This window comes from Salvelinus alpinus, chromosome 17 (genome assembly GCF_045679555.1).
Source record: "Salvelinus alpinus chromosome 17, SLU_Salpinus.1, whole genome shotgun sequence".
In the NCBI taxonomy this organism is placed as follows: Eukaryota; Metazoa; Chordata; class Actinopteri; order Salmoniformes; family Salmonidae; genus Salvelinus; species Salvelinus alpinus.
In genome coordinates, this window is record NC_092102.1 from 45212625 (window position 1) to 45240305 (window position 27681).

The 27681-nt window shown below is 46.7% G+C and overlaps 1 protein-coding gene across 5 annotated transcripts; it reads left to right on the forward strand.

Moving 5' to 3' along the window:
* Nucleotides 1-467: 467 nt before the first annotated feature.
* Nucleotides 468-25926, forward strand: LOC139543029 (protein FAM110A-like). 5 transcript variants are annotated; one of them, XM_071349130.1, is made up of 3 exons: nucleotides 468-535; nucleotides 20592-20937; nucleotides 21115-25926. In XM_071349130.1, the coding sequence occupies exon 3, from the start codon at nucleotides 21122-21124 to the stop codon at nucleotides 22514-22516; it is 1395 nt and encodes a 464-aa protein (XP_071205231.1). In that variant the 5' UTR covers nucleotides 468-535; nucleotides 20592-20937; nucleotides 21115-21121; the 3' UTR covers nucleotides 22517-25926. The 5 variants fall into 5 exon arrangements, with proteins under 5 accessions (XP_071205231.1, XP_071205232.1, XP_071205234.1 ...); XM_071349131.1 differs by having other exon boundaries at nucleotides 491-668; XM_071349128.1 differs by lacking the exon at nucleotides 468-535 and adding an exon at nucleotides 12652-12887.
* Nucleotides 25927-27681: the final 1755 nt, after the last annotated feature.

A 27681-nucleotide genomic window follows, 5' to 3' on the forward strand; every position in this document is an offset into this window, starting at 1 on the left:
AAAACACTTTCTTTTTCACTTTCACTCTTTGTGAGTGTTGTGGCACATCATACAACAACTAAATAACCTAATCTATTTATGGTGTATGAATGGGTAACAGATGGTGGACTGGATTTCTTTGTGGTATCTGAAAATGTATCTAATTATAAAAAATGTGATAGTCCTGCAACTTTTGTTACAAGGCTTTCATTGTACAGAGCGGTCTCCTAGCAGCCAGAGATGCATCTTCCAAACTGGGAACTGACCAATAGCGGGATTGTGGGCATACCAAATTGGGACGTTATGAGGGGTGAATGAAATACCATGCTTTGAAAGAGATGCAATATTTACAATATGTAGTCCTAATCTAAAGAAATACCATCGCATATATCCTTAAAAACACAGATATGTATGAAACTGGTACGATTTCTTTTGTATCCTCGAAGACAAATTACAGCGTGTTTTTTTTTATATTGCCAGTGAATGATCTTGAGTTGGTATCTTCCGCGCCAAAGTTGAATTCCCATACGGATCCACGCGATCTACAACCACACCGGTATTTACTTTCTATTCCGTTATTATACTCATCTGGAAATCTCTTTACAGATACATAATTTTACTGTAACTAGCTAGCTAAATAATCGGGAAAGATTGTCCTAACAAATTGATAAACCACTCAGAAGCCCAATGTGAGTAAATTATCTACGTTATTTATACTCATTCAAATTCAGCTTGCTTAAACCAGAATGAATGGCAAAACCTAGGCATGGGTCTCTTTATCTAGAAAGTTGGGTTCTAGAACAATATTATTCTTTTCATGTGATCGTACAACTTTCCCCCAGCAAATTGACTCAAGAGAAACGTGTAAAAGAAGTCCTTATGCGTTGTTGTCCTTTGTGATGAAACAGGTGTGTCAGCCAACTGACTTGTGGGACTGGATAGGTGACCTGTGTGACTGGTGGATCACAGAAATAGGCTAATTCCAAACCTTACTTTATGATGTGTTCTATGCAGCTTCAACCCTTAAATTGTCATATTAATCCTAAACCATTTTCTCAACGATTGACAGAGCCAGGGGGTCCAAGAACCCCAAAGGTCATCACAGTTATATATATATTTATATTAAATCTGGCATCTATCTGGAGATCTATGTTTAATTCCCAGAAATCAGGAGAGAGGTGTAATGGGCGTTACCGCCACAGAGGGTATTAGGAGGTGGGTAGCTAATGAATGGGGTGTGGGGGACTAGGCTCGTCCTACTTCTCATTGTTCCTGTTGGTTTATTTACACGCTGGTTTCTGTGTAAGGGCTAAAGTTCCCCTAGGAGAAAGAAGCCAGGGTTGGGAGATAGTGTCCAGGAAGCAGTGGTCTTTTCCTGTATTGCCCTGGTTACTGGCTGCTCTTCCTTTGAAATGAAATCAGGACCTTGTCTCAGAGTAAACTCCATGTTGTCATCAGACCTTGTGTTTTTGTCTGAGCCAGAAATCAGGAACAGGGATTTATGTGGTGCAGTATACCGAATGCTGCTCTACTTATGAATGAACTGGCCATTACCGATGCTGATCGCTCAGGTGAAGAAATTAAATAACATGCTTACATGTTAAAATCCATTGGAAAAGTAACCATGGCACATTGTTACTGCAGAAATCCATGTGTATCATCAAACAGTGACATTCAACAGTTGTCTGTCTGATAACAACAAACCTCTTCCTTGTCATTTTCTTTCTTAATAATACCCACCGGAATTCTCACCTTTGTTTGCGGCCTTGAAAATCTGGTGGGACTGGATACCAACGTATGTTTTCTTAACCTTTCTAAGAATGTTTTGGAAGTTTATTTTATTTAACCTTTACTTAGGTCCCGTTGAGACCAAGGTCTCTTTTTCAACAGAGACTCCGAGCTTTACACAGGTACGCCCACAGCAAAGCTTTATTACGTCATGGTACACACAGACAAGTTCTAGCAGTGCATCCATATAAATGTTCTTTAGAATTCAGTATTGGCAGAGCACTAAACTGAGTCACCAGCATCCCCCTCACGCTTCAATCCCACTGGGTATTTGAGTCATTTTCACCCAGGAAGTTGGATTTGGACGCTCCCTTGTGTTTTAAGAGAGATCAATTGTTGTACTTTATTTAGTAGTGAATTTTATCAACAGGTGTATCCCTCTTCACACATATCTCTGGTCTGTCTGTCCCAAATCCAGACAGATTGATGTCAGTAGTATTATGGGTAACGTTACAGTTAGTCTGGTAAAAAGCATGAGCTGACGCAAGACCAACATTTTTTTTAGTAGAGGTGCTGACTAATGGAGAGTAAACTGTAGAAGAAGAAAGTCACACACTATACATGCTCCCGTCCCAACTATTTAATGGGTAAACCTAACCAACGTTATTTAATGGGTAAACCTAACCAACGTTATTTAATGGGTAAACCTAACCAACGTTATTTAATGGGTAAACCTAACCAACGTTATTTAATGGGTAAACCTAACCAACGTTATTTAATGGGTAAACCTAACCAACGTTATTTAATGGGTAAACCTAACCAACGTTATTTAATGGGTAAACCTAACCAACGTTATTTAATGGGTACACCTAACCAACGTTATTTAATGGGTAAACCTAACCAACGTTATTTAATGGGTAAACCTAACCAACGTTATTTAATGGGTAAACCTAACCAACGTTATTTAATGGGTAAACCTAACCAACGTTATTTAATGGGTAAACCTAACCAACGTTATTTAATGGGTAAACCTAACCAACGTTATTTAATGGGTAAACCTAACCAACGTTATTTAATGGGTAAACCTAACCAACGTTATTTAATGGGTAAACCTAACCAACGTTATTTAATGGGTAAACCTAACCAACGTTATTTAATGGGTACACCTAACCAACGTTATTTAATGGGTAAACCTAACCAACGTTTCAGCAGTGCCTTGAATAGCTACACAAATATAATTACATGTTGTCTGTGGGGTTACATCGTCTACCAGACCAGATTGCATAATATCAAAATGTAATTAACAATCTGGGTTAGTGCAGTTATTACACTTCTTGTTTGGAACCGCACCAGATAACCTTCTGGCCTATGAGCTCAGACTTGATTAAAAAAGAGACGACATCGAATTGTAATTTACTAAAACGCAGTTCTCTGCTCCACTTTACATGGCAGGAAAGGGATGTAGTAGACTATCAGAAAGAGTTCTGGGTGGCTTGTCTGTTTTTGGGATGGGACAGGAAAACTCCCACGTTGCTGGTGGGGTAATAGTTTTGTAAAGATGTTAGTCAGTTCTCTCAGGGGCTGACTCGGTGTCAGGTTGCCCTGTTCTCTGACTAATTCTGGTTGTTGTCAGTGCTGCTGCTGACTATCTGCTGCTGACTATCTGCTGCTGACTATCTGCTGCTGACTATCTGCTGCTGACTATCTGCTGTTGACTATCTGCTGCTGACTATCTGCTGCTGACTATCTGCTGCTAACTATCTGCTGCTGACTATCTGCTGCTAACTATCTGCTGCTGACTATCTGCTGCTAACTATCTGCTGTTGACTATCTGCTGCTGACTATCTGCTGCTGACTATCTGCTGCTAACTATCTGCTGTTGACTATCTGCTGTTGACTATCTGCTGCTGACTATCTGCTGCTGACTATCTGCTGCTGACTATCTGCTGCTGACTATCTGCTGCTGACTATCTGCTGCTGACTATCTGCTGCTGACTATCTGCTGTTGACTATCTGCTGCTGACTATCTGCTGTTGACTATCTGCTGTTGACTATCTGCTGTTGACTCTGCTGTTGACTCTGCTGCTGACTATCTGCTGCTGACTCTGCTGCTGACTATCTGCTGCTGACTATCTGCTGCTGACTCTGCTGCTGACTATCTGCTGCTGACTATCTGCTGCTGACTCTGCTGCTGACTATCTGCTGCTGACTCTGCTGCTGACTATCTGCAGCTGACTATCTGCAGCTGACTATCTGCTGCTGACTATCTGCTGCTGACTATCTGCTGCTGACTATCTGCTGTTGACTATCTGCGGCTGACTATCTGCGTTATCTACCATGTGATGAGATCGGCTTACGTTGCCAGCCAAGTAATCCACCAGTCCACACACCACCTCCACAGCATTATGCAACTTCATTTAAACCAAACTGTCAGATTTAAATAACAGATTGTTAGTGAGCGCATGCACACACTCACACCATGCCACCCGTAAAACATCCAAACCAACTCCAACGCTGCCCTTTCCAAATGATTTGTTGGGATTACTATGGGGTCTGATGACCCCTCACCCTCCCAATAGGAACACTTTGGAATGGGGTCAGACTGACTCTCTGCATGCGAGGACACTTGACACTGAGCTGAGGCAGGGTAGAAACGTGTCGGGCCAGTGGATCTCGTCAGTCACTAGTAACTTCTCAGCGCATTTTTGCATTCCAGTTCAACATATACCTGCTCTATCGCAATCTACCATTGAAAACGATTGACGACTACATGTGGAAAAGTCATACTATTTGTATTTGAGCAATATGATTGACTGTTCATTCAAGCACCACCACGCTCCCACGAGCCACAACTTCTCGAACATGTGAGCAGTACAGAAGTTGATACTTCGCACCAATGATTTATATATACACTAGATGATCGATAGAGGGGCGCTGTGTCGAAGCCACTGTGCCTCCATCTTGGCACTCCCTCACGTTGTAAAGAATTTTTAATTTTTTAATTTCACCTTTATTTAACCAGGTAGGCTAGTTGAGAACAAGTTCTCATTTACAACTGCGACCTGGCCAAGATAAAGCAAAGCAGTGCAACACAAACAACAACTCAGACTTACACATGTAATAAACAAACAAACAGTCAATAATACAATAGAAAAAGTTTATAAACAGTGTGTGCAAATGAGGTAGGATAAGGGATGTTAGAATGTTTAGAAAGCAATAGAAATGTATTTATTAATGTCTACATTCGTTTTTTTTTGCCACATTTATTAAATTAAAGACACCTTAATGCATACTTTTAAAATATGTTATGTTATCTAAACATAAAATGAAAAAAGATATAAAAATATTTTCCTTACAGTATTTTTTTTTTTTTCTGTCCTTGAAACATTTAATTGAAATACTGTAGAATTCCATTCATTCCTATGGAGGACTGCTCTTCCTGGGGAGTGGCAAGATGGCCGACCAGTGGCTTCAAAGCATCTCAATGGCCAATACATAGGCATCAGCAATCCAGAGTTTATATAAATTGTTGGTTCACACAGCACATGCAAGCTGTCCTCCCTGAGCAAAAGGAATCGCCCCTCAATCTATTCGCTGAGCTTATTTATTTTAGAGAAAGTGATTTACAAAAGTAAACCGTCAATAGTGAACATACTAGCAAATATACTAGCTACTGTTGATAGTCTACAAAATTAAAGCTACAAAAAATACACTTGAACATTTGTTTTGGTTAGCCTACTGTAACCAGGTCTCTATCTTTTGGAACACAATTGTCTTAAAGGGGCAGCGTCCTATTTTGAAAACAACTCTCTAAATGACATCCTTTTACGAAAATGAATGCAAATAAATAATACACTAAATATCACCCCACTCAGTTTGAAGTTGTCTTTGCATCTCTCTTTTCTTGCGTCGGAGGTAAGCCAAACAGAAGTTAGGAGTATGGTAGTGACGATGACGTGCCAAATGGATAGCTAAAGCTTTGACTCTGAAGGCCGCACAAGATAACTGAGGGTATTTTTGTCCTGACTTTTGCTATCTACTGAACAATAATACAATTTTTATTCTGTTTTCAGTTATGCATTGAAGATGATTTTGTGTGCAAAACAAGTCACAGGTACATTTACATTTCCCCTTGTCTTGATCATTTTTCAGGTCTTGCGTTTCTAGGTGCACGTTTTCCCCTTTGCCTCCCTTTTCATTCTTTTAACTTGCGACTCGTGATATTATGTGCTAGAACAAGATGCTAGAGGCCGTGCCAACTTTGACCAAGATCACAATCATTCACCAACACTAGGGACAGACAGACTTCTCTTGTCTGATTCTCTGGTGTTTTGAAATGCTGTTCAGCTCCAGGTCTGTGAGGAATGTGTGCAGGATGTCTGCTCTGCTCTCCACCTTCCAAAGACAATCCTCCAGTCCAGATGGAGGCTGCAACCTTCCCTTCTTTCATTACCAAAGGGACCGTTGACCAACTGAGCTCTGTGTTTAAACAGTGAGCTGTGTGTTTAAACAGTGAGCTGTGTGTTTAAACAGTGAGCTCTGTGTTTAAACAGTGAGCTGTGTGTTTAAACAGTGAGCTGTGTGTTTTTAAACAGTGAGCTGTGTGTTTAAACAGTGAGCTGTGTGTTTTTAAACAGTGAGCTGTGTGTGTTTAAACAGTGAGCTGTGTGTTTAAACAGTGAGCTGTGTGAGCTGCTCTGTGTTATTGGTTCACTCTGTGTCTCCTGGGTTCAAAGTAGGAGTCAGACCATTAGGGTAGTAAAAGTTAGAGGTAGGCAAGGAGTCAACTCTCCATGGCAACTATTCACGTCTTATGAACTTGTGCTGTTGTGCAAAGTATCTCTTCACTTGGTGTTTTGGCTGTATTTGTGAGTCTTTGTAGACTTTTATCTCTCAAAAGAATGGTCATACTGTAATCAACTGGCAGTGTGCTGCTGTTACAATACCTGTGAATGTTCACCTTGTGGGTCTGATGCAGTTTATTGACCCTGATAAGCCAACTGAAAGACATTTGAATTTGAACTGTAGTTTATCATAGGCAAATTTACAATGAATGCAAATGTGAGTAGATAACATGGTACTTTGTATTGCTGCATCATTATAGTGCTGTTATGTTTCAGGTCTTTTTCATTTATCCATAGTTAGCTGGATAGAGACTGTGGCCATTTAGTTCAGTACTTGTGTGTGTGTGTGTGTGTGTGTGTGTGTGTGTGAGAGAGAGCAGTTAGAGAGGTAGGGTCAGTTAGAGACATGGTGAGAGAGGTAGGGTCAGTTAGAGACATGGTGAGAGAGGTAGGGTCAGTTAGAGACATGGTGATAGAGGTAGGGTCAGTTAGAGACATGGTGAGAGAGGTAGGGTCAGTTAGAGACACGGTGAGAGAGGTAGGGTCAGTTAGAGACATGGTGAGAGAGGTAGGGTCAGTTAGAGACATGGTGAGAGAGGTAGGGTCAGTTAGAGACATGGTGAGAGCGGTAGGGTTAGTTAGAGACATGGTGAGAGAGGTAGGGTCAGTTAGAGACATGGTGATAGAGGTAGGGTCAGTTAGAGACATGGTGAGAGAGGTAGGGTTAGTTAGAGACATGGTGAGAGAGGTAGGGTCAGTTAGAGACATGGTGAGAGAGGTAGGGTCAGTTAGAGACATGGTGAGAGAGGTAGGGTCAGTTAGAGACATGGTGATAGAGGTAGGGTCAGTTAGAGACATGGTGAGAGAGGTAGGGTCAGTTAGAGATATGGTGAGAGAGGTAGGGTCAGTTAGAGACATGGTGAGAGAGGTAGGGTTTTGCTTGGGCATGCTGATGTGTATTATGAGCAGTAATGTGAGAACATCACATTTTCCAGAGTCAGATCTGTGGTGTGTGTGTGTGTTTGTTTGATTGTTTGAGCCCAGAGGTCAGGCTTAGGAACAGTCCAACTCCAAGTGTCATTGCAAAAATAAAATGTCCACCCCTCTCCCCAATGTGAAAAGTCATTTCACACGACCCTCCCCTTGTTCTGTAAAGGGAATTGAAGAATTGCACACCCTCCCCTTGTTCTGTAAAGGGAATTGAAGAATTGCACACCCTCCCCTTGTTCTGTAAAGGGAATTGAAGAATTGCACACCCTCCCCTTGTTTTTTAAAGGGAATTGAAGTACTGCACACCCTCCCCCCTCATATAATTAACTCAAAAGAATATTTACAAATACAAATAACAGTAGCTGTAGGAACCCTGTGTTTATAAACGTGGATATCCACTTTGCCACTTCAGGATGCTTTTGTGGCAGAGTCAATGCCAGAAAGGCCTACGGGCCAGAAGGTCGATGCCAGAAAGGACTACGGGCCAGAAGGTCGATGCCAGGCAGGACTACGGGCCAGAAGGTCGATGCCAGGCAGGGCTACGGGCTAGGAGGTCGATGCCAGGCAGGGCTACGGGCCAGAAGGTCGATGCCAGGCAGGGCTACGGGCCAGAAGGTGGATGCCAGGCAGGGCTACGGGCCAGAAGGTCGATGCCAGGCAGGGCTACGGGCCAGAAGGTCGATGCCAGGCAGGGCTACGGGCCAGAAGGTCGATGCCAGGCAGGGCTACGGGCCAGAAGGTCAATGCCAGGCAGGGCTACGGGCCAGAAGGTCAATGCCAGGCAGGGCTACGGGCCAGAAGGTCAATGCCAGGCAGGGCTACGGGCCAGAAGGTCAATGCCAGGCAGGACTACGGGCCAGGAGGTCGATGCCAGGCAGGGCTACGGGCCAGGAGGTTGATGCCAGGCAGGGCTACGGGCCAGAAAGTTGATGCCAGGCAGGGCTACGGGCCAGGAGGTTGATGCCAGGCAGGGCTACGGGCCAGAAAGTTGATGCCAGGCAGGGCTACGGGCCAGAAGGTCGATGCCAGGCAGGGCTACGGGCCAGAAAGTTGATGCCAGGCAGGGCTACGGGCCAGAAAGTTGATGCCAGGCAGGGCTACGGGCCAGAAGGTTGATGCCAGGGTTCGCCAACCACCACGGACGAACTCATTCTCCCTGCCTGTTTCCTGTCTCCCTGCCTGTTTCCTGTCTCCCTGCATGTCTCCTGTCTCTCTGCCTGTCTCCTGTCTCCCTGCCTGTTTCATTAGACAACAACACATACCGGCTGTAGACAATGATCAGTTAGATGGTAATCAGATTTTCAACATTTTGATTCTATATTTATAATAGCATTATGTCTATTATAAATATAGCATCAACTTGGTTGCACTACAACCAATAAGCAAAGCCTTCTGACTCTGGGAGCTTCAACATCATGGCTTGCGTATTCGACACCACAATCTGCACAGTTTTGATGCTGGAATGATATTTTGGATAAACGTGCCCAGGTTGCCTACAGGAGACTTTTAAAGCAGCCTAATCAGATTCAAACATTGTGACTGGTTGTGTTTATGCCACACATAAAAGTTAATACATTTGAAAAGTTAAATTAGAAATATTTAGGCCATAGGCTTTGAAGCGTTATGTCTTCGAGGTGCGTTGGTGTCGCTCAGATCTGAGAGGAGCATTCCTTAAGCCCTTTCAACCTCAAAACAATAATACAAAACATGGATCAAAATGGGAAGTCTGATCGTGTAACTCTGGCTATCTGTTCATAAAGCAGACATTTTGTTATTGCAGATTTGTCCAAGACTTCTGGCGCTGTAGATGGATGTTCCATGTCGTAGGTCGTTATATTCAACCCCTGCTGGAGAATACCAATCATACACTGTGTCTGTTTCATCCTCTCTGACACCTACCTAGCAGCTGGCTAACGTAGGTGGAGCAGGTGTTCGGTTGTTAGGGTACACGCTCAGCTGAACTTGAGTTTCCATGGTGGAACATTACCAAAGCTACAGGGTACACTTTGTTAGTCGTTAGGAATGTTCAATAGTTGTTCTGCTGAGGTGTGTTCCTCTGGCAGAGGGGTGTATCTTTCAAAGCAGCAGAGGATGGAGAAGCGGAGAGAGGGTGCTAACTCACATGGACCAGGACCAGCAGAGGATGGAGAAGCGGAGAGAGGGGGCTGACTCACATGGACCAGGACCAGCAGAGGATGGAGAACGGAGAGAGGGGGCTGACTCACATGGACCAGGACCAGCAGAGGATGGAGACGCGGAGAGAGGGGGCTAACTCACATGGACCAGGACCAGCAGAGGATGGAGAAGCGGAGAGAGGGGGCTAACTCACATGGACCAGGACCAGCAGAGGATGGAGAAGCGGAGAGAGGGGGCTGACTCACATGGACCAGGACCAGCAGAGGATGGAGAAGCGGAGAGAGGGGGCTGACTCACATGGACCAGGACCAGCAGAGGATGGAGCAGCGGAGAGAGCGGGCTGACTCACATGGACCAGGACCAGCAGAGGATGGAGAAGCGGAGAGAGGGGGCTGACTCACATGGACCAGGGTTGATGGTCTGTCTGCAGAGGATGGAGAAGCGGAGAGAGGGGGCTGACTCACATGGACCAGGGTTGATGGTCTGTCTGCAGAGGATGGAGAAGCGGAGAGAGGAGGCTGACTCACATGGACCAGGGTTGATGGTCTGTCTGCAGAGGATGGAGCAGCGGAGAGAGGGGGCTGACTCACATGGACCAGGGTTGATGGTCTGTCTGTCCAGGTGCTGGTTTAGCAGAAGGCTATTGGAGTGGGTGGTATTTTGGTATTTTATTAGGATCCTCATTAGCTGTTGCAAAAGCAGCAGCTACTCTTCCGGGGGCCACATGAAACATGACATAATAAAGAACATTAATAGACAAGAACAGCTCAAGGACAGAACAACATACATTTGAAGGATCAGAGGGCTGTTTGTTGCTGGAGAAGTGATCTGACTGGTTCTACTGTTCTCTGTGATCTGACTGGTTCTGCTGTTCTCTGTGTTCTGACTGGTTCTGCAGTTCTCTCTGATCTGACTGGTTCTGCTGTTCTCTGTGATCTGACTGGTTCTGCTGTTCTCTGTGTTCTGACTGGTTCTGCTGTTCTCTGTGATCTGACTGGTTCTGCTGTTCTCTGTGATCTGACTGGTTCTGCTGTTCGCTCTGATCTGACTGGTTCTGCTGTTCGCTCTGATCTGACTGGTTCTGCTGTTCTCTCTGATCTGACTGGTTCTGCTGTTCTCTCTGATCTGACTGGTTCTGCTGTTCTCTGTGATCTGACTGGTTCTGCTGTTCTCTCTGATCTGACTGGTTTCTGTTCTCTCTGATCTGACTGGTTCTGCAGTTCTCTCTGATCTGACTGGTTCTGCTGTTCGCTCTGATCTGACTGGTTCTGCTGTTCTCTCTGATCTGACTGGTTCTGCTGTTCTCTGTGATCTGACTGGTTCTGCTGTTCTCTCTGATCTGACTGGTTCTGGTGTTCTCTCTGATCTGACTGGTTCTGCTGTTCTCTCTGATCTGACTGGTCCTGCTGTTCTCTGTGATCAGACTGGTTTCTGTTCTCTCTGATCTGACTGGTTCTGCTGTTCTCTCTGATCAGACTGGTTTCTGTTCTCTCTGATCTGACTGGTTCTGCTGTTCTCTGTGTTTGATGGGACACTGAGACAGTGGAGGATGTTATGTGGTGGGATACTGTCCTAACTAACGGTTTGATTTGACATCACCTGACTGGATGTCTTTAAATCGTGATGACATATGGGGCTGTTATATCATTGTAGTGTTGGTGTTCTTGACCTTTCACTTGCAGAGTGCAGACAGCTAGCCAGTGTTTAAGTGGAAAGACGGCGCTAGTTTCACTGTGCTGTGTCAGGAAAAGAACATTCCACCCACAGAACCCTGTCCTTAACACTCCACCCTACATATAGTCTCCCATAAATAAGATGTGTGTGTTTTGAACTGTAGAAGAGAAGTAAAGCTCTGTCTCACAGGAAGCCATAAAGCCGCTGGTATGAATGTACTTGGACATAGACTCACGCAGGGTTATGTCACATAGCACAGTCCTTTCCAGGTGTTCCCAGTAGGTCTGCCGCTGTAACGCAGGCCTATCAGGCTGGAACGCAGGCCTATCAGGCTGTAACGCAGGCCTATCAGGCTGTAACGCAGGCCTATCAGGCTGTAACGCAGGCCTATCAGGCTGTAACGCAGGCCTATCAGGCTGTAACGCAGGCCTATCAGGCTGTAACGCAGGCCTATCAGACTGGAACGCAGGCCTATCAGACTGGAACGCAGGCCTATCAGACTGGAACGCAGGCCTATCAGGCTGTAACGCAGGCCTATCAGGCTGGAACTTAGGCCTATCAGACTGTAACGCAGGCCTATCAGACTGTAACGCAGGCCTATCAGACTGTAACTTAGGCCTATCAGGCTGGAACTTAGGCCTATCAGACTGTAACGCAGGCCTATCAGACTGGAACGCAGGCCTATCAGAGTGGAACGCAGGCCTATCAGAGTGGAACGCAGGCCTATCAGAGTGGAACGCAGGCCTATCAGAGTGGAACGCAGGCCTATCAGGCTGGAACTTAGGCCTATCAGGCTGGAACTTAGGCCTATCAGGCTGGAACTTAGGCCTATCAGGCTGGAACTTAGGCCTATCAGACTGTAACGCAGGCCTATCAGGCTGGAACGCAGGCCTATCAGCCTGGCTCGGCAGGATATCCTCATCCATTTGCACATGATTTTCTTTCCTTTACCCATCCTTTTCTATGATGTAATGTCACTTCCTGTCCAGCAGACCAGAGGTGTGATTCAACTGGAATGAAAGTGTATGTTCATATAATAGGTTAGAGTTCATTGTTTGTTCATGTGGTTTGTTAGGGACAAAGAAGGTGATTTTATGCTGGTTAAAAGGAATGGCTGCACTAAATGACAGTTTGACTGACAGTGTACTGGAATCCTACCCTGCCACAGTGGCACCATGCCCTTGTTTATCTGTCACAGGTCAAGGAAAATGTGTCCAACCTTTTAAAGGAAGTGGGGAAGAGAGTGTCAGAAAGTGTAAGGGATGTCATGTGGCTGAGAGCAGAAGTCCCTGCATCCAGAGTGGCTCTTCCTGATTCATGGCATAGGGCGGAGTGAGAGCAGGAGGAGGAGTGAGCCAGCCTTTAAAGGTTTGTCTTCAGACAGCACTCAGCACATGCTCACAAGACGCAGACTCATGATCTACATTCTCATAGCCAGCTTTTCACTTAGACGAGAGGAATCTTCAGTGTTCCAGAGAGTGTTCTGTTCCAGGTCTGTGAGACTCCACTGAAGATTCCGTTCGTGAACACTCACAAGTAAGTAAACTAGGACTGTCTCAACGAACAGATCAAACAGTCAGAGTTTAGACGTGGTTTGTGTCTGTGTGCTTTTATGGTAGGAGGCTTTGGTCTCTGTTAGTTGAGGTAACCAAACTTTGACTCAAGGGAAATAACTTTTTGTACTCCAGACATGTAAGTGGCATTTATATTAACCAGAAGCACATTCCATTTGAATTAAACCTAGATACATTTGTTGTAAGTTGGCCGAACAAATGTGGTTAAAAAACAAAGCCTGTGGAGATTTCTATCCATGAAGACACAGAGACCATCCCTTCTGTCTGTGTCTTCTTGTCTCTGGCTCCTGTGGCCTCATTGTTGCTGGAATGTTCCTAAAAATACTGGCCTTGATTATAACATTTGGCAACTCTGCTCGAAGACAATCCTCTCTCGCCTTAGTCGGGTGAAAGTATGTATGGCAGTGGAAGCAATGAAGTGTAAACACTTACCAGCCATGCATTTTAGAATGAGCATGTTGAAAACTGATCGTGCTGTTGATAATGATGTAGCTAGGACCGTTGTAATACCGAACTGGGATAATGTAGCTTTAAGTCATATCCACAGGTTGACTGGTGGTCTGTGTATAGACTAGTGTGTACAATGCATTGGGAAAGTATTCAGACCCCTTGACTTGTTCCACATGTTGCTACATTACAGCCTTAACTCATAATGATGAAGCAAAAACAGATTCAGACATTTTTGTTTGCACAAGTCGATATTCTTTTTTTTACATAACAATTCAGACCTTTTACTCAGTACTTTGTTGAAGCACCTTTGGCAGCGATTACAGCCTCAAATCTTCTTAGGTATGACGCTACAAGCTTGGCACACCTGTATTTGGGGAGTTTCTCCCATTCTTCTCTGCAAATCCTCTCAAGCTCTGTAAGTTTTTTTTATAAAAACCTGTTTTTGCTTTGTCATTATGGGATATTGTGTGTAGATTTATGTGTAAAAATAGTAATGTAATCCATTGTAACGTAACAAAATGTGGAAAAAGTCAAGGGGTCTGAATACTTTCTAATGCACTGTAGAGGTTGTAATATCCTCAGACCGTCAGTTAAAACAAACAAACTGCCCCACTCTCTCCTGGGCACTTTGGACTTTGAGAGGCTCTCTGCCTGCCTATGGCGAAACAACCTGGGATTCCAGGGGTTAATCATTGGATGATGACTGAGATCTATGTGTCTGGGGGAAAGTGGGGTTTTCTGGCAAAGCCAATAGGAGGCACCAGCTGGTGACTCAGCCTGGCCACTCTCTCCTCCAGAATCACATCTCTGTGATTACTGGGTGACTGGCTGACTGACTGGCTGGCTGGCTAACTGGCTGGCTGGCTATGGATATGTTTGTGATTGCGTCCGTGCCTGCATATCTTTGTAATGCATTCATTGCTCTGTGCTCCCTTTCTCTCTCAACTTAGGCTGAGCTACCACCACAGTAAAGGCCTGTGGAATTGTCTATACTGTGTTCCCTAAGATTAGCAGGGCTGGGGACTGAGCCCTGGGGTTAGGGATTTCAGAGGAACATGAGTGGTTGTGAACAGTATGATGATAGATTGAGCTGGAGCACTATAGATGTGTTAGGGTAATTTAGGAATATGTGGAACGCTGTCGAATCGTCAGGCGTTTGCAGGTGAAGCAGAGTTGAGGGCAAAGGTTACGTCACAAAGCCTGTGTCAACATCATGACTGAGGATGAGGGTTTCTGAACTATTCTCTTTTTATTTTTTTGTTCTAGTGGGCTAATGTGGACAAATGGCAGATCTCAGTGTCTGTATGTTTAGCTCCATCAGGGATTAACTCCATCAGGGTTTAGCTCCACCAGGGATTTAGCTCCACCAGGGATTAGCTCCACCAGGGATTAGCTCCACCAGGGATTAGCTCCACCAGGGATTAGCTCCACCAGGGATTAGCTCCACCAGGGTTTAGCTCCACCAGTCCCTCCTCCCATGTACCCCCCCCATACCACTTTTCAGCCTGCATTTACATAACAACTCTGAACCTTAACACCTTCACACAAAGCAACAGTTTTGAATGATGCAGAGCTTGTTGATCCTGTTCATCCCAAGGCTTTAGTGTCACTGTCCTGATAGAAACACAATAACACTGGAGACGTATTAACATGAAACTCTGGCAGGCCGTTGGTGTGGGGGTTAAGACTACCACGTGTCTACCTATCTACCTCTGAAGGACAATAGCCGTTGGTGTGGGGGTAAAGACTACCACGTGTCTACCTATCTACCTCTGAATGACAATAGCCGTTGGTGTGGGGGTTAAGACTACCACGTGTCTACCTATCTACCTCTGAATGACAATAGCCGTTGGTGTGGGGGTTAAGACTACCACGTGTGTACCTATCTACCTCTGAAGGACAATAGCCGTTGGTGTGGGGGTTAAGACTACCACGTGTCTACCTATCTACCTCTGAATGACAATAGCCGTTGGTGTGGGGGTTAAGACTACCACGTGTGTACCTATCTACCTCTGAATGACAATAGCCGTTGGTGTGGGGGTTAAGACTACCACGTGTGTACCTATCTACCTCTGAATGACAATAGCCGTTGGTGTGGGGGTTAAGACTACCACGTGTGTACCTATCTACCTCTGAAGGACAATAGCCGTTGGTGTGGGGGTAAAGACTACCACGTGTGTACCTATCTACCTCTGAATGACAATAGCCGTTGGTGTGGGGGTAAAGACTACCACGTGTGTACCTATCTACCTCTGAATGAATATAGCCGTTGGTGTGGGGGTAAAGACTACCACGTGTGTACCTATCTACCTCTGAATGACAATAGCCGTTGGTGTGGGGGTTAAGACTACCACGTGTGTACCTATCTACCTCTGAAGGACAATAGCCGTTGGTGTGGGGGTAAAGACTACCACGTGTGTACCTATCTACCTCTGAAGGACAATAGCCGTTGGTGTGGGGGTAAAGACTACCACGTGTGTACCTATCTACCTCTGAATGACAATAGCCGTTGGTGTGGGGGTAAAGACTACCACGTGTGTACCTATCTACCTCTGAATGACAATAGCCGTTGGTGTGGGGGTTAAGACTACCACGTGTGTACCTATCTACCTCTGAAGGACAATAGCCGTTGGTGTGGGGGTAAAGACTACCACGTGTGTATCTATCTACCTCTGAATGACAATAGCCGTTGGTGTGGGGGTAAAGACTACCATGTGTGTACCTATGTACCTCTGAATGACAATAGCCGTTGGTGTGGGGGTAAAGACTACCACGTGTGTACCTATCTACCTCTGAATGACAATAGCCGTTGGTGTGGGGGTAAAGACTACCACGTGTGTACCTATCTACCTCTGAATGACAATAGCCGTTGGTGTGGGGGTTAAGACTACCACGTGTGTACCTATCTACCTCTGAATGACAATAGCCGTTGGTGTGGGGGTAAAGACTACCACGTGTGTACCTATCTACCTCTGAATGACAATAGCCGTTGGTGTGGGGGTAAAGACTACCACGTGTGTACCTATCTACCTCTGAATGACAATAGCCGTTGGTGTGGGGGTTAAGACTACCACGTGTGTACCTATCTACCTCTGAATGACAATAGCCGTTGGTGTGGGGGTTAAGACTACCACGTGTGTACCTATCTACCTCTGAATGATAATAGCCGTTGGTGTGGGGGTAAAGACTACCACGTGTGTACCTATCTACCTCTGAAGGACAATAGCCGTTGGTGTGGGGGTAAAGACTACCATGTGTGTACCTATCTACCTCTGAATGACAATAGCCGTTGGTGTGGGGGTAAAGACTACCATGTGTGTACCTATCTACCTCTGAATGACAATAGCCGTTGGTGTGGGGGTAAAGACTACCATGTGTGTACCTATCTACCTCTGAATGACAATAGCCGTTGGTGTGGGGGTAAAGACTACCACGTGTGTACCTATCTACCTCTGAAGGACAATAGCCGTTGGTGTGGGGGATAAGACTACCACGTGTGTACCTATCTACCTCTGAAGGACACGAGCCGTTGCTTCAGGAGGAGATGGAGAGCCCAGGGAGGGTAGTTGTTGGAGGGTTGTGTTTCGCCACTTTCCTTCTTAGTGCACAGTATTTGGTATTCATGGCCGTATCGCTGGCTGGGGCCACAGATAACAAAGCGAGTGGATTTGAGGATAATACCATCAGTTAGGATGGGTTTGAATGGGCAGGAGGCAGCGGCACCGTCTAGCGAGAACAGATGAACCCTCTGTTTTATCCCCAGGAACAGGAGAGCTTTATCCTAATTACCACCTGAACAATGAGACTCATTTGTTGGTGTGATTACACCCAGTATGCTAACCATACAAGAATGCTAATCACACAATAGCATGAGTGTACCAGTTAACTGGGCAGTTGTTTAGGTCAGGAGTGAGAAAAGGAGATTGGGGAGGGGGGGGGGGGGGGGGGGTGTTACTAAATCTCTCGTCTGAACAAGAATCTGGGTTGAGTGGGTTCTGGAAAGATCACTGTCCGTCTGTGTGAGATTTGTCTTGCCTTTGACCAGGAGCTGCAGTGTTGGAGTGTTTGACAGTGTCCTGTCCTTGTGTGTATGTCTCTGGGCCTGTAGGGCTGCAGCATGGCTGTGTTTGGGGAGCTCCACGGTAGCTCTGGATGTGAATGATGACTGGGTCAGGTAAAGCCCAGACACTAGAGAGCCTGCCTGCCTGCCAGCCTGCCACTTCACCCAGTCAACACTCTGCCTGGGCAACTGGGCCAGCTATTAAAAGACCTGCCTCTTCGGGACAGCAGTGTGTGAGGAGAGACTGAGCTACACGAGACAATTCAACCTTGTTTTATGTGCCAATATCATGATTATAGTCATGTCCTTTCTGTGTGGGGACTGACATCTACATTTCGACATAACGTGTCCTCTTCTGTCCTCTCCCCATGCTTCAACATAACTTGTCCTATTCTCTCCTCTCCCCATGCTTCAACATAACTTGTCCTCTCTGTGCTTCAACATAACTTGTCCTCTTCTGTCCTCTCTCCATGCTTCAACATAACTTGTCCTCTTCTGTCCTCTCTCCATGCTTCAACATAACTTGTCCTCTTCTGTCCTCTCTCCATGCTTCAACATAACTTGTCCTATTCTCTCCTCTCCCCATGCTTCAACATAACTTGTCCTCTTCTGTCCTCTCTCCATGCTTCAACATAACTTGTCCTCTTCTGTCCTCTCTCCATGCTTCAACATAACTTGTCCTCTTCTGTCCTCACCCCATGCTTCAACATAACTTGTCCTCTTCTGTCCTCTCTCCATGCTTCAACATAACTTGTCCTCTTCTGTCCTCTCTCCGTTCTTCAACATAACTTGTCCTCTTCTGTCCTCTCTCCATGCTTCAACATAACTTGTCCTCTTCTGTCCTCACACCATGCTTCAACATAACTTGTCCTCTTCTGTCCTCTCTCCATGCTTCAACATAACTTGTCCTCTTCTGTCCTCTCTCCATGCTTCAACATAACTTGTCCTCTTCTGTCCTCTCTCCATGCTTCAACATAACTTGTCCTCTTCTGTCCTCTCTCCATGCTTCAACATAACTTGTCCTCTTCTGTCCTCTCTCCATGCTTCAACATAACTTGTCCTCTTCTGTCCTCTCTCCATGCTTCAACATAACTTGTCCTCTTCTGTCCTCTCTCCATGCTTCAACATAACTTGTCCTCTTCTGTCCTCTCCCCATGCTTCAACATAACTTGTCCTCTTCTGTCCTCTCTCCATGCTTCAACATAACTTGTCCTCTTCTGTCCTCTCTCCATGCTTCAACATAACTTGTCCTCTTCTGTCCTCTCTCCATGCTTCAACATAACTTGTCCTCTTCTGTCCTCTCTCCATGCTTCAACATAACTTGTCCTCTTCTGTCCTCTCTCCATGCTTCAACATAACTTGTCCTCTTCTGTCCTCTCTCCATGCTTCAACATAACTTGTCCTCTTCTGTCCTCTCTCCATGCTTCAACATAACTTGTCCTCTTCTGTCCTCTCTCCATGCTTCAACATAACTTGTCCTCTTCTGTCCTCTCTCCATGCTTCAACATAACTTGTCCTCTCTCCATGCTTCAACATAACTTGTCCTCTTCTGTCCTCTCTCCATGCTTCAACATAACTTGTCCTCTTCTTTCCTCTCCCCATGCCTCAACATAATTTGTCCTCTTCTGTCCTCTCTCCATGCTTCAACAAACTTGTCCTCTTCTGTCCTCTCCCCATGCCTCAACATAACTTGTCCTCTTCTGTCCTCTCCCCATGCTTCAACATAACTTGTCCTCTTCTGTCCTCTCCCCATGCCTCAACATAATTTGTCCTCTTCTGTCCTCTCTCCATGCTTCAACATAAATTGTCCTCTTCTGTCCTCTCTCCATGCTTCAACACCGTTGCTGAACTTTTCTTACTGATTATTTGCTGACTGTCTGCGTACAGTAACCATTCAACTCCCATATTTGTATATCCATCCCTTTTCCTGACTGGTAGAATCAGGGTCATGTGATATTTCACATGATTATTTTAATACAGGATGTAGCGAAGGCATCTACTACTGGGACTCTAATGTCTATTTGTGTGGAGAGTTGTTTAGTTAGTCACATACAGAGGGCGACAGGAGCAGTGTGAGGTGAGTTACATTAGTCTGAGCTGCCTGGTGCCTGCTGGTCCTGCTTTCTCTCTCTGATGCTACTGGGCTGGGAGGCTCTGGGAGACAGCAAGGCTTTAAAAAGATTAATAAAAAATTGACGGATGAATACGGTCATGCTGATGATGATAATGACGATGATGAGGGGAAAGAGATGAAACCGGTAGAACTTAGTGTGATGTAATCCGGGAGTTTGATGGTGTAACTGTAATGAAAAAAAGATGTGTGAAGACAAAAAAAAAAAAACGGAATTGCTTTTCAATTCCTTTGAAACTGGGGATCAAAGAAAAGAGGTGAACTAAGTGGTGGATGAGAGCTGTAATCTTCTGTGAGACCAGAACAGCAATGGAGCAATTCTCTTCTTTCTCCAGTCATGCATTAGGAGTATTAAAAAAGGCTCATGGATACCAGGAAGAGGTGATGCGCCAGAGTGTTTGTTGTACTGGGATTTAGAGGATCGGGTTTGGTGTTGTGGAGGGGAAACATCTTCCTATCAGCTGCCTTGACCGTTTTGACCCATATTTCATCACAAAGACTTTCTCTCACTGTCTGTCTTGTGGTGTTGAACAAAGAGCAGAGCAAGTAGAGTAATGGAGGAAGTTGAAATGTTTTCATAAGATCCTGCTGTGTTTGATGCAACTGAATGTAAAATATTGCAGCTGTTTTACCCACTTTTCTCTCTCCTTTAAAAAAAATGTTTCTTCTCCCTTTCAAATCATTTAATTTGAATGAAAATTCAGTCTGTGTTTTGTTGTCAGTGGGGGAGGGGTGCAATTGGTCAGAATCCTTTGACTACAGCCAATAGCAGTGCAGCTCCCACACACCACCCCTCCTCCCGGCCCTGCTGAGATTCCCTGTCTGGCCTGTGATTGGCTGCTGTGGGACCGTGTCAGCCAGAGGCTGTGAGCGTGTTTAGGGGAGGAGTCAGATGGCATATTAAAACTGGGTTGTCTGCTTTCCTTCAGTGTGCTCCTGTGTGCTCGTGTTAATGTGGAGCGGTAACGTTACAGGGAGTCCTATCGGTCTGACACAGTCTTCCTCGCTCTATCTCTCCTCTCCAGGAGCCCTGCTGGAACATCACCCCAGGGTACCTTGGGAATCTGTGGAGCTGCCAGTTGATCTGCTGCGTTTGAGGATAGTGGGAGGACCGGGCAGACGGAGCAGGAGATTTAGTCGCTCAGACAGTCTGACAGTTTTCTGCTGTGTGATTTAGTTAAAGGGACCAACCAGCAGCTGCCACCCCAGGATATGCCCCCATTGGGTCACTGAGCCGGACTGATGTGTTGTGCGAGCCATGGTGACTCTGTCCCACAAGTAGCCTTTCAGTGAGGAAGACTGCGAAGAGGACAGACAATAGACCAGAGGAACGACGTGAAGAAAGGAGGAAGAGCAGCAGCAGATAAACCAGTAAGATAGTTAAAGGTGGCCTTGGGTGCGAGGGAGAAGAGGAGAGGGGGGATAAAAGCGGGAATATAAAATTCCTATTTTCTCTGGTTTAGGACATTTGAGAGCGCAAAAAGGACATTGAACATTACCCCCCCTTGTCTCACCCTCTTTTCCTAACTCTCTGTTCCTCCTTCACAGCTCCAGAATGCCTGTAGAGACCCTCCGGCCCTCAGACGGGCGTCTGGCAGGGGTCCCCTTCACCTCAGCCATGCCTTTCCGTATCCTCAACAAGGGACCCGGCTACTTCCGGCGGCCCGCGGAGCCCGGAGCCGGTAAGCTGAGTGCTGTGGAGCGTCTGGAGGCGGACAAGGCCAAGTACGTGAAGAGCCAGCAGGTGGTGCTCACCAGGCAGGAGCCTGTCAAACCACCCATCATCCGCAAGCCTCTGCTGTCCCCGGGCATGATGCTGCAGTGTCGGATCAACGCCCCCCCGGCCCGCAAGGTGCCCCGGCGGCCGGCCGACCCAGAGAACGGAGGAGGGACAGGAGGGGTAGGGTGGCGGAGGGGACCACCTCTTAACCTGGAGATCCTCAACAACCTCATCAACAATGTGTGTGATGGACCCCTTCTCTGCTCCCCATCTTCCGTCCCCTCCTCGCCCTCCACCTCCTCTCCTTCATCTGGGGGGAACAGCATGGGGAATGGACTCTCAGCTGACCAGGAGAGGAGCAATCGAGTCCTGAGCAACCTTAAACCTGTTAATAACTGCAACACCTCCTCCTCCACCACCTCCTCCTCTTCCACCTCCTCTCCCCTCAACAACAACAACAGCCAGACCTGCCCTGCCGAGCCCAGCCACCGGCCGCCCCCTGTCCCAGCACGGGGCATCAGGGTGGGGGTGCCAGCGCCCTACAGCTCTCCTAACTCAGTGACGGTGCGCAGGGTGGATGTGAGGCCCCAGGCTGAGCCGAGGAAGCCCCAGAGGACCCGGTTTCAGCCTCAGATCAAGCCCAGACAAACTTCCCAGCCCCAGGTGGCTCAGGCCCCATCACCACCACCCTCACAGCAGGCCAAGCCCCAGCCCCTCACCCCCACCCGGGCTTTGCCCTCTCCCCCAACCTACCTGCCTCCCAGCCCCATGCTGATCCGGGCGGACATGATGCCCCCAGCCTCCCCTGCTTTCACCCGCCTGTCCTCAGCCAGCTCCAGGGGGTCTCGGCCCGGCTCGGCCCGGAAACACCCCTCCCTACACCGCTCCAAGTCTGACCTGAGCGACCGGTACTCACGAGCCACAGCCGACCTGGAGCGCTTCTTCAACTACTGTGGGCTGCACCCAGAGGAGGTAGAGGGCATGGGGGGAGTGGAGCGCTTCGCCAGGGCCAGCTCAGACATTGTGTCTGTGTCCAAGCTGCGCAGCGCCAGCACCCCCAGCTCTGAGTGTGAGCAGGCGCGGGAACAAGGGGAGGTGGAGGGCGAGGAGGGTCCTGCTCGACCCGGGGACCGTGTCCCCTACGGAATCTCAATCATCGAGAGGAACGCTCGTGTCATCAAGTGGCTGTACGGGATCCGGCAGGCGCGGGACGCTGTGTCCAACGTTTAGAGGAAAGAGACAGGAGGGGGAGGCTCTGGAATGATACCCAGGCCTAGAGGAAAGAGACAGGAGGGGGAGGCTCTGGAATGATACCCAGGCCTAGAGGAAAGAGACAGAAGGGGGAGGCTCTGGAATGATACCCAGGCCTAGAGGAAAGAGACAGAAGGGGGAGGCTCTGGAATGATACCCAGGCCTAGAGGAAAGAGACCGGAGGGGGATGCTCTGGAATGATACCCAGGCCTAGAGGAAAGAGACAGGAGGGGGAGGCTCTGGAATGATACCCAGGCCTAGAGGAAAGAGACAGGAGGGGGAGGCTCTGGAATGATACCCAGGCCTAGAGGAAAGAGACAGAAGGGGGAGGCTCTGGAATGATACCCAGGCCTAGAGGAAAGAGACAGGAGGGGGAGGCTCTGGAATGATACCCAGGCCTAGAGGAAAGAGACCGGAGGGGGAGGCTCTGGAATGATACCCAGGCCTAGAGGAAAGAGACAGGAGGGGGAGGCTCTGGAATGATACCCAGGCCTAGAGGAAAGAGACAGAAGGAGGAGGCTCTGGAATGATACCCAGGCCTAGAGGAAAGAGACAGAAGGAGGAGGCTCTGGAATGATACCCAGGCCTAGAGGAAAGAGACAGGAGGGGGAGGCTCTGGAATGATACCCAGGACTAACACAGGTTGTTTTTTATTTATTGATAAATCCCACAGACAATTGAGGGGTAGATATTTTCCAGGAGGACATTGTTATTCTGTATTGTGTTGCCTTACGGCATGTATAGTATCATTTCTTAGAAGAGAAGAAGGACCAGAAATCACACTCCTCTCTAAACAAATATTCAAAGCAATAATGGCAGTGGTAGAAATGACGGAATGCTGAGGATGATGGTGATGTTGACCAGATGCTGTGGTTCCTGCTGTCACTGTCTGTCTGAAATACAGGTACTTCGGAGGCTGTGTTTAGAGTCCAGGGCCCTGTTCTCTCTGCACAGGGGTCCAGGCCCCGTTCTCTCTGCACAGGGGTCCAGGCCCCGTTCTCTCTGCACAGGGGTCCAGGCCCCGTTCTGTCTGCACAGGGGTCCAGGCCCCGTTCTGTCTGCACAGGGGTGTTCCACAGCTCTCACACGTGTGTGTGTGTGTGTGTGTGTGTGTGTGTGTGTGTGTGTGTGTGTGTGTGTGTGTGTGTGTGTGTGTGTGTGTGTGTGTGTGTGTGTGTGTGTGTGTGTGTGTGTGTGTGTGTGTGTGTGTGTGTGTGTGTGTGTGTGTGTGTGTGTGTGTGTGTGTGTGGAGCAAGAAAGACTAGAACTTCATTGATACTGTGAAACATGAAAGCTTCCATTAAAATAACCTGTTTTACTTTCTTGTAACCTTGGCTGTAAGACTGTTAATTAATACCGTTGCTGTCAAGCATGCAAGTGAAAGTTAATATGTGTCCTCATCTCAACAAAGCACGATCACCTATACTCACGCCTCACAGTTGAAACAGACGTGTTCAGGTCAGTGATAGAGTATGGTCAATCGCTGTGTACTGTGTCTGCGTTTTCTGTACCGCAATTGAACACGGTCTCTAATCAAACACGGCTGCATTGGTCAAGTTAGTCTCTGTTTATTCAGGGAAAAAGGTATCTGTCTGGGCACGGATGACAAAGATAGTCTTGTGATGAGTGGATGGTTGAGGTAAGTGTAGGTTGGATGAGTAGGGTGCTGTCTGGGGTTCTAGGAGAGACACACGCGGCTCAATGGAAGAGGGATCAGGACGGTAGGTCTAGTGAGACAGGTTGATACAGGAAGTAGTTTTTATACAGGTTGATACAGGAAATAGTTTTTATACAGGTTGATACAGGAAATAGTTTTTATACAGGTTGACACAGGAAAGAGTGTGAGACAGATTGACACAGGAAAGAGTGTGAGACAGATTGACACAGGAAAGAGTGTGAGACAGATTGACACAGGAAAGAGTGTGAGACAGATTGACACAGGAAAGAGTGTGAGACAGATTGACACAGGAAAGAGTGTGAGACAGATTGACACAGGAAAGAGTGTGAGACAGATTGACACAGGAAAGAGTGTGAGACAGATTGACACAGGAAAGAGTGTGAGACAGATTGACACAGGAAAGAATGTGAGACAGATTGACACAGGAAAGAGTGTGAGACAGATTGACACAGGAAAGAGTGTGAGACAGATTGACACAGGAAAGCGTGTGAGACAGATTGACACAGGAAAGCGTGTGAGACAGATTGACACAGGAAAGCGTGTGAGACAGATTGACACAGGAAAGAGTGTGAGACAGATTGATACAGGAAAGAGTGTGAGACAGATTGATACAGGAAAGAGTGTGAGACAGATTGACACAGGAAAGAGTGTGAGACAGATTGACACAGGAAAGAGTGTGAGACAGATTGACACAGGAAAGAGTGTGAGACAGATTGACACAGGAAAGAGTGTGAGACAGATTGACACAGGAAAGAGTGTGAGACAGATTGACACAGGAAAGAGTGTGAGACAGATTGACACAGGAAAGAATGTGAGACAGATTGACACAGGAAAGAATGTGAGACAGATTGACACAGGAAAGAGTGTGAGACAGATTGACACAGGAAAGAGTGTGAGACAGATTGACACAGGAAAGAGTGTGAGACAGATTGACACAGGAAAGAGTGTGAGACAGATTGACACAGGAAAGAGTGTGAGACAGATTGACACAGGAAAGAGTGTGAGACAGATTGACACAGGAAAGAGTGTGAGACAGATTGACACAGGAAAGAGTGTGAGACAGATTGACACAGGAAAGAGTGTGAGACAGATTGACACAGGAAAGAGTGTGAGACAGATTGACACAGGAAAAGTGAATTATCTCAAAAGGGAACAGGTGTTTTAGAAGGTGCTGTGTGTACTCGACCCAGTCTACTGAAATGGACCGATATTTATTTTTAAAGTGTAATTTGAAGTTACAAACTATTGTAATATTCAACAACCAGTGCATAGCGTAAAAAATGTGTACAAAAGTGCAATCTGATCGTATCTATGTGAACATGCACATACACACAGACACACTATACACACACACACACACACACACTGTCAGCCAGCCACACAACATGAGTGTGAATGTTGTGAAGTGCGTGTAATGATAGTATAATATGCACTCTGCTCTGTGGGAAAGAAAAGGAGGAAAGACTATTTATTCGACTTCCTGTTCCTCTCAGGGGAGACAGACGGAGGGCTCAGCCATGGTCTGGTCTGGTGTTATGATGATGTGGGTCTGGGCCTGAGCTCCATGGTCTGGTCTGGTGTGTGATGATGTACTGTTGAGTTCAACATTGTCTGGCTGCCCAAAGAAAAGTCAAGCTATCCTTATGCTGCAACATGGTGTCTTTCTTAACATGTCAATAAAGAATAATGTTTTTTTTGTTGAAAAAAAGTATTTCCCTGGTCAGTATTTGATGTGATATTATACACCAGAGAAAAGTGTCCTTCTCTCTTTTCTTCCTGAGGTGGTCCAGTGCTGGTTGTCCCCACTTGCCCTCCATACTGAGGGAGAATGGAATGGGTAGTGGGTACAGGAGGGGGCTGTTACCCAGCCGCTGAATCCTCATTCCACAGTGTCCCTGCCTGCCAAACCATGTTCCATGGCACGTCATTTCAACATCCGCTACTTACCCAGGGATGTGTTCTGATTTAAGGTGCAGGTTTTAGTTGTTTTGAGGAGGGTTATATAGTTTTGTTGGTATTGGTGCAGCAACCCGGCCAAACCCTACCCCGGACGACGCTGGGCCAATTATGTGCTGCTCTATGGGACTCCCAATCACAGCCTTTTGTGATACAGCCTGTAATCGAACCAATTTAATTTAATTTTACCCTTATTTTACCAGGCAAGTTGACTGAGAACACATTTTCATTTACAGCAATGACCTGAAGAATATTGACAGGGGAGAGGAGAGGGGATGAATGAGCCAGTTGGAAGCTGGAGATAATTAGGTGGTGGTATGAGGGCCAGAATGGGAATTGAGCCAGGACACCTGTTTAACGTCTCATCCGAAAGACTGCACCAATAGGGTGCTTGAGAGGTGGGCGTTCATACAGGAACCAACGAGACGCTCGTAGGGGCCATTCCGGCAGATGCAGGAACACCCACGTGCAGGAACACCCACATGCAGGAACGCCCACATGCAGGAACACCCCAAACTGCAGGCTGCAGTTGCACACTTTTGCAGCGTGTGGGTTTGGAGTGGACTTCAAGAACACTGCAGAAAAAAGATCCGGTTAGCCACCGAATCACACAGGCATATCCTTCCCCCTACGTTGCCAAGCTGAGCAGAGATGCAGCTGCTAAGCAGAGTGCGCACTGAACAAAAATCTAATCAAACTTTATTTGTCACCTGCGCCGAATACAACAGGTGTAGACCGTACAGGGAAATACTTACTTACAAGCCCTTAACCAACAATGCAGTTCAAGAAATAGAGTTAAGAACATTTTTAAATAAACTAAACAAAAAAATGCTATAAAAAGTAACAATAAAATAACAATAACGAGGCTATATACAGGGGGTACCAATACCGAGTCAATGTGCGGGGGTACATGTTAGTCGAGGTAATTTGTACATGTAGGTAGGGATAAAGTGACAATGCATAGATAATAAACAGCAAGTAGCAACAGTGTGTTTCAATGCAAATAGTCCGGATGGCCATTTGATTAATTGTTCAGCAGTCTTATAGCTTGGGGGTAAAAGTTGTTAAGGAGCCTTTTGGACCTAGACTTGGCGCTCCGGTACCGCTTGCCGTGCAGTAGCAGAGAGAACAGTCTATGACTTGGTTGACTGGAGTCTTTGACCATTTTTTGAGCCTTCCTCTGACACCGCCTAGTATAAAGGTCCTGGATGGCAGGAAGCTTGGCCCCAGTGATGTACTGGGCCGTACGCACTACCCTCTGTAGCACCTTATGGTCGGATACCGAGCAGTTGCCATGCCAAGCGGTGATGCAACCGGTCAGGATGCTCTCGATGGTGCAGCTGTAGAACTTTCTGAGGATCTGGGGACCCATGTCAAAACTTTTCAGTCTCCTGAGGTGGAAAAGGTGTTGTCGTGGCCTCGACTGTCTTGGTGTGTTTGGACCATGATGGTTCGTTGGTGATGTGAACACCAAGGAAATTGAAACTCTCAACCCGCTCCACTACAGCCC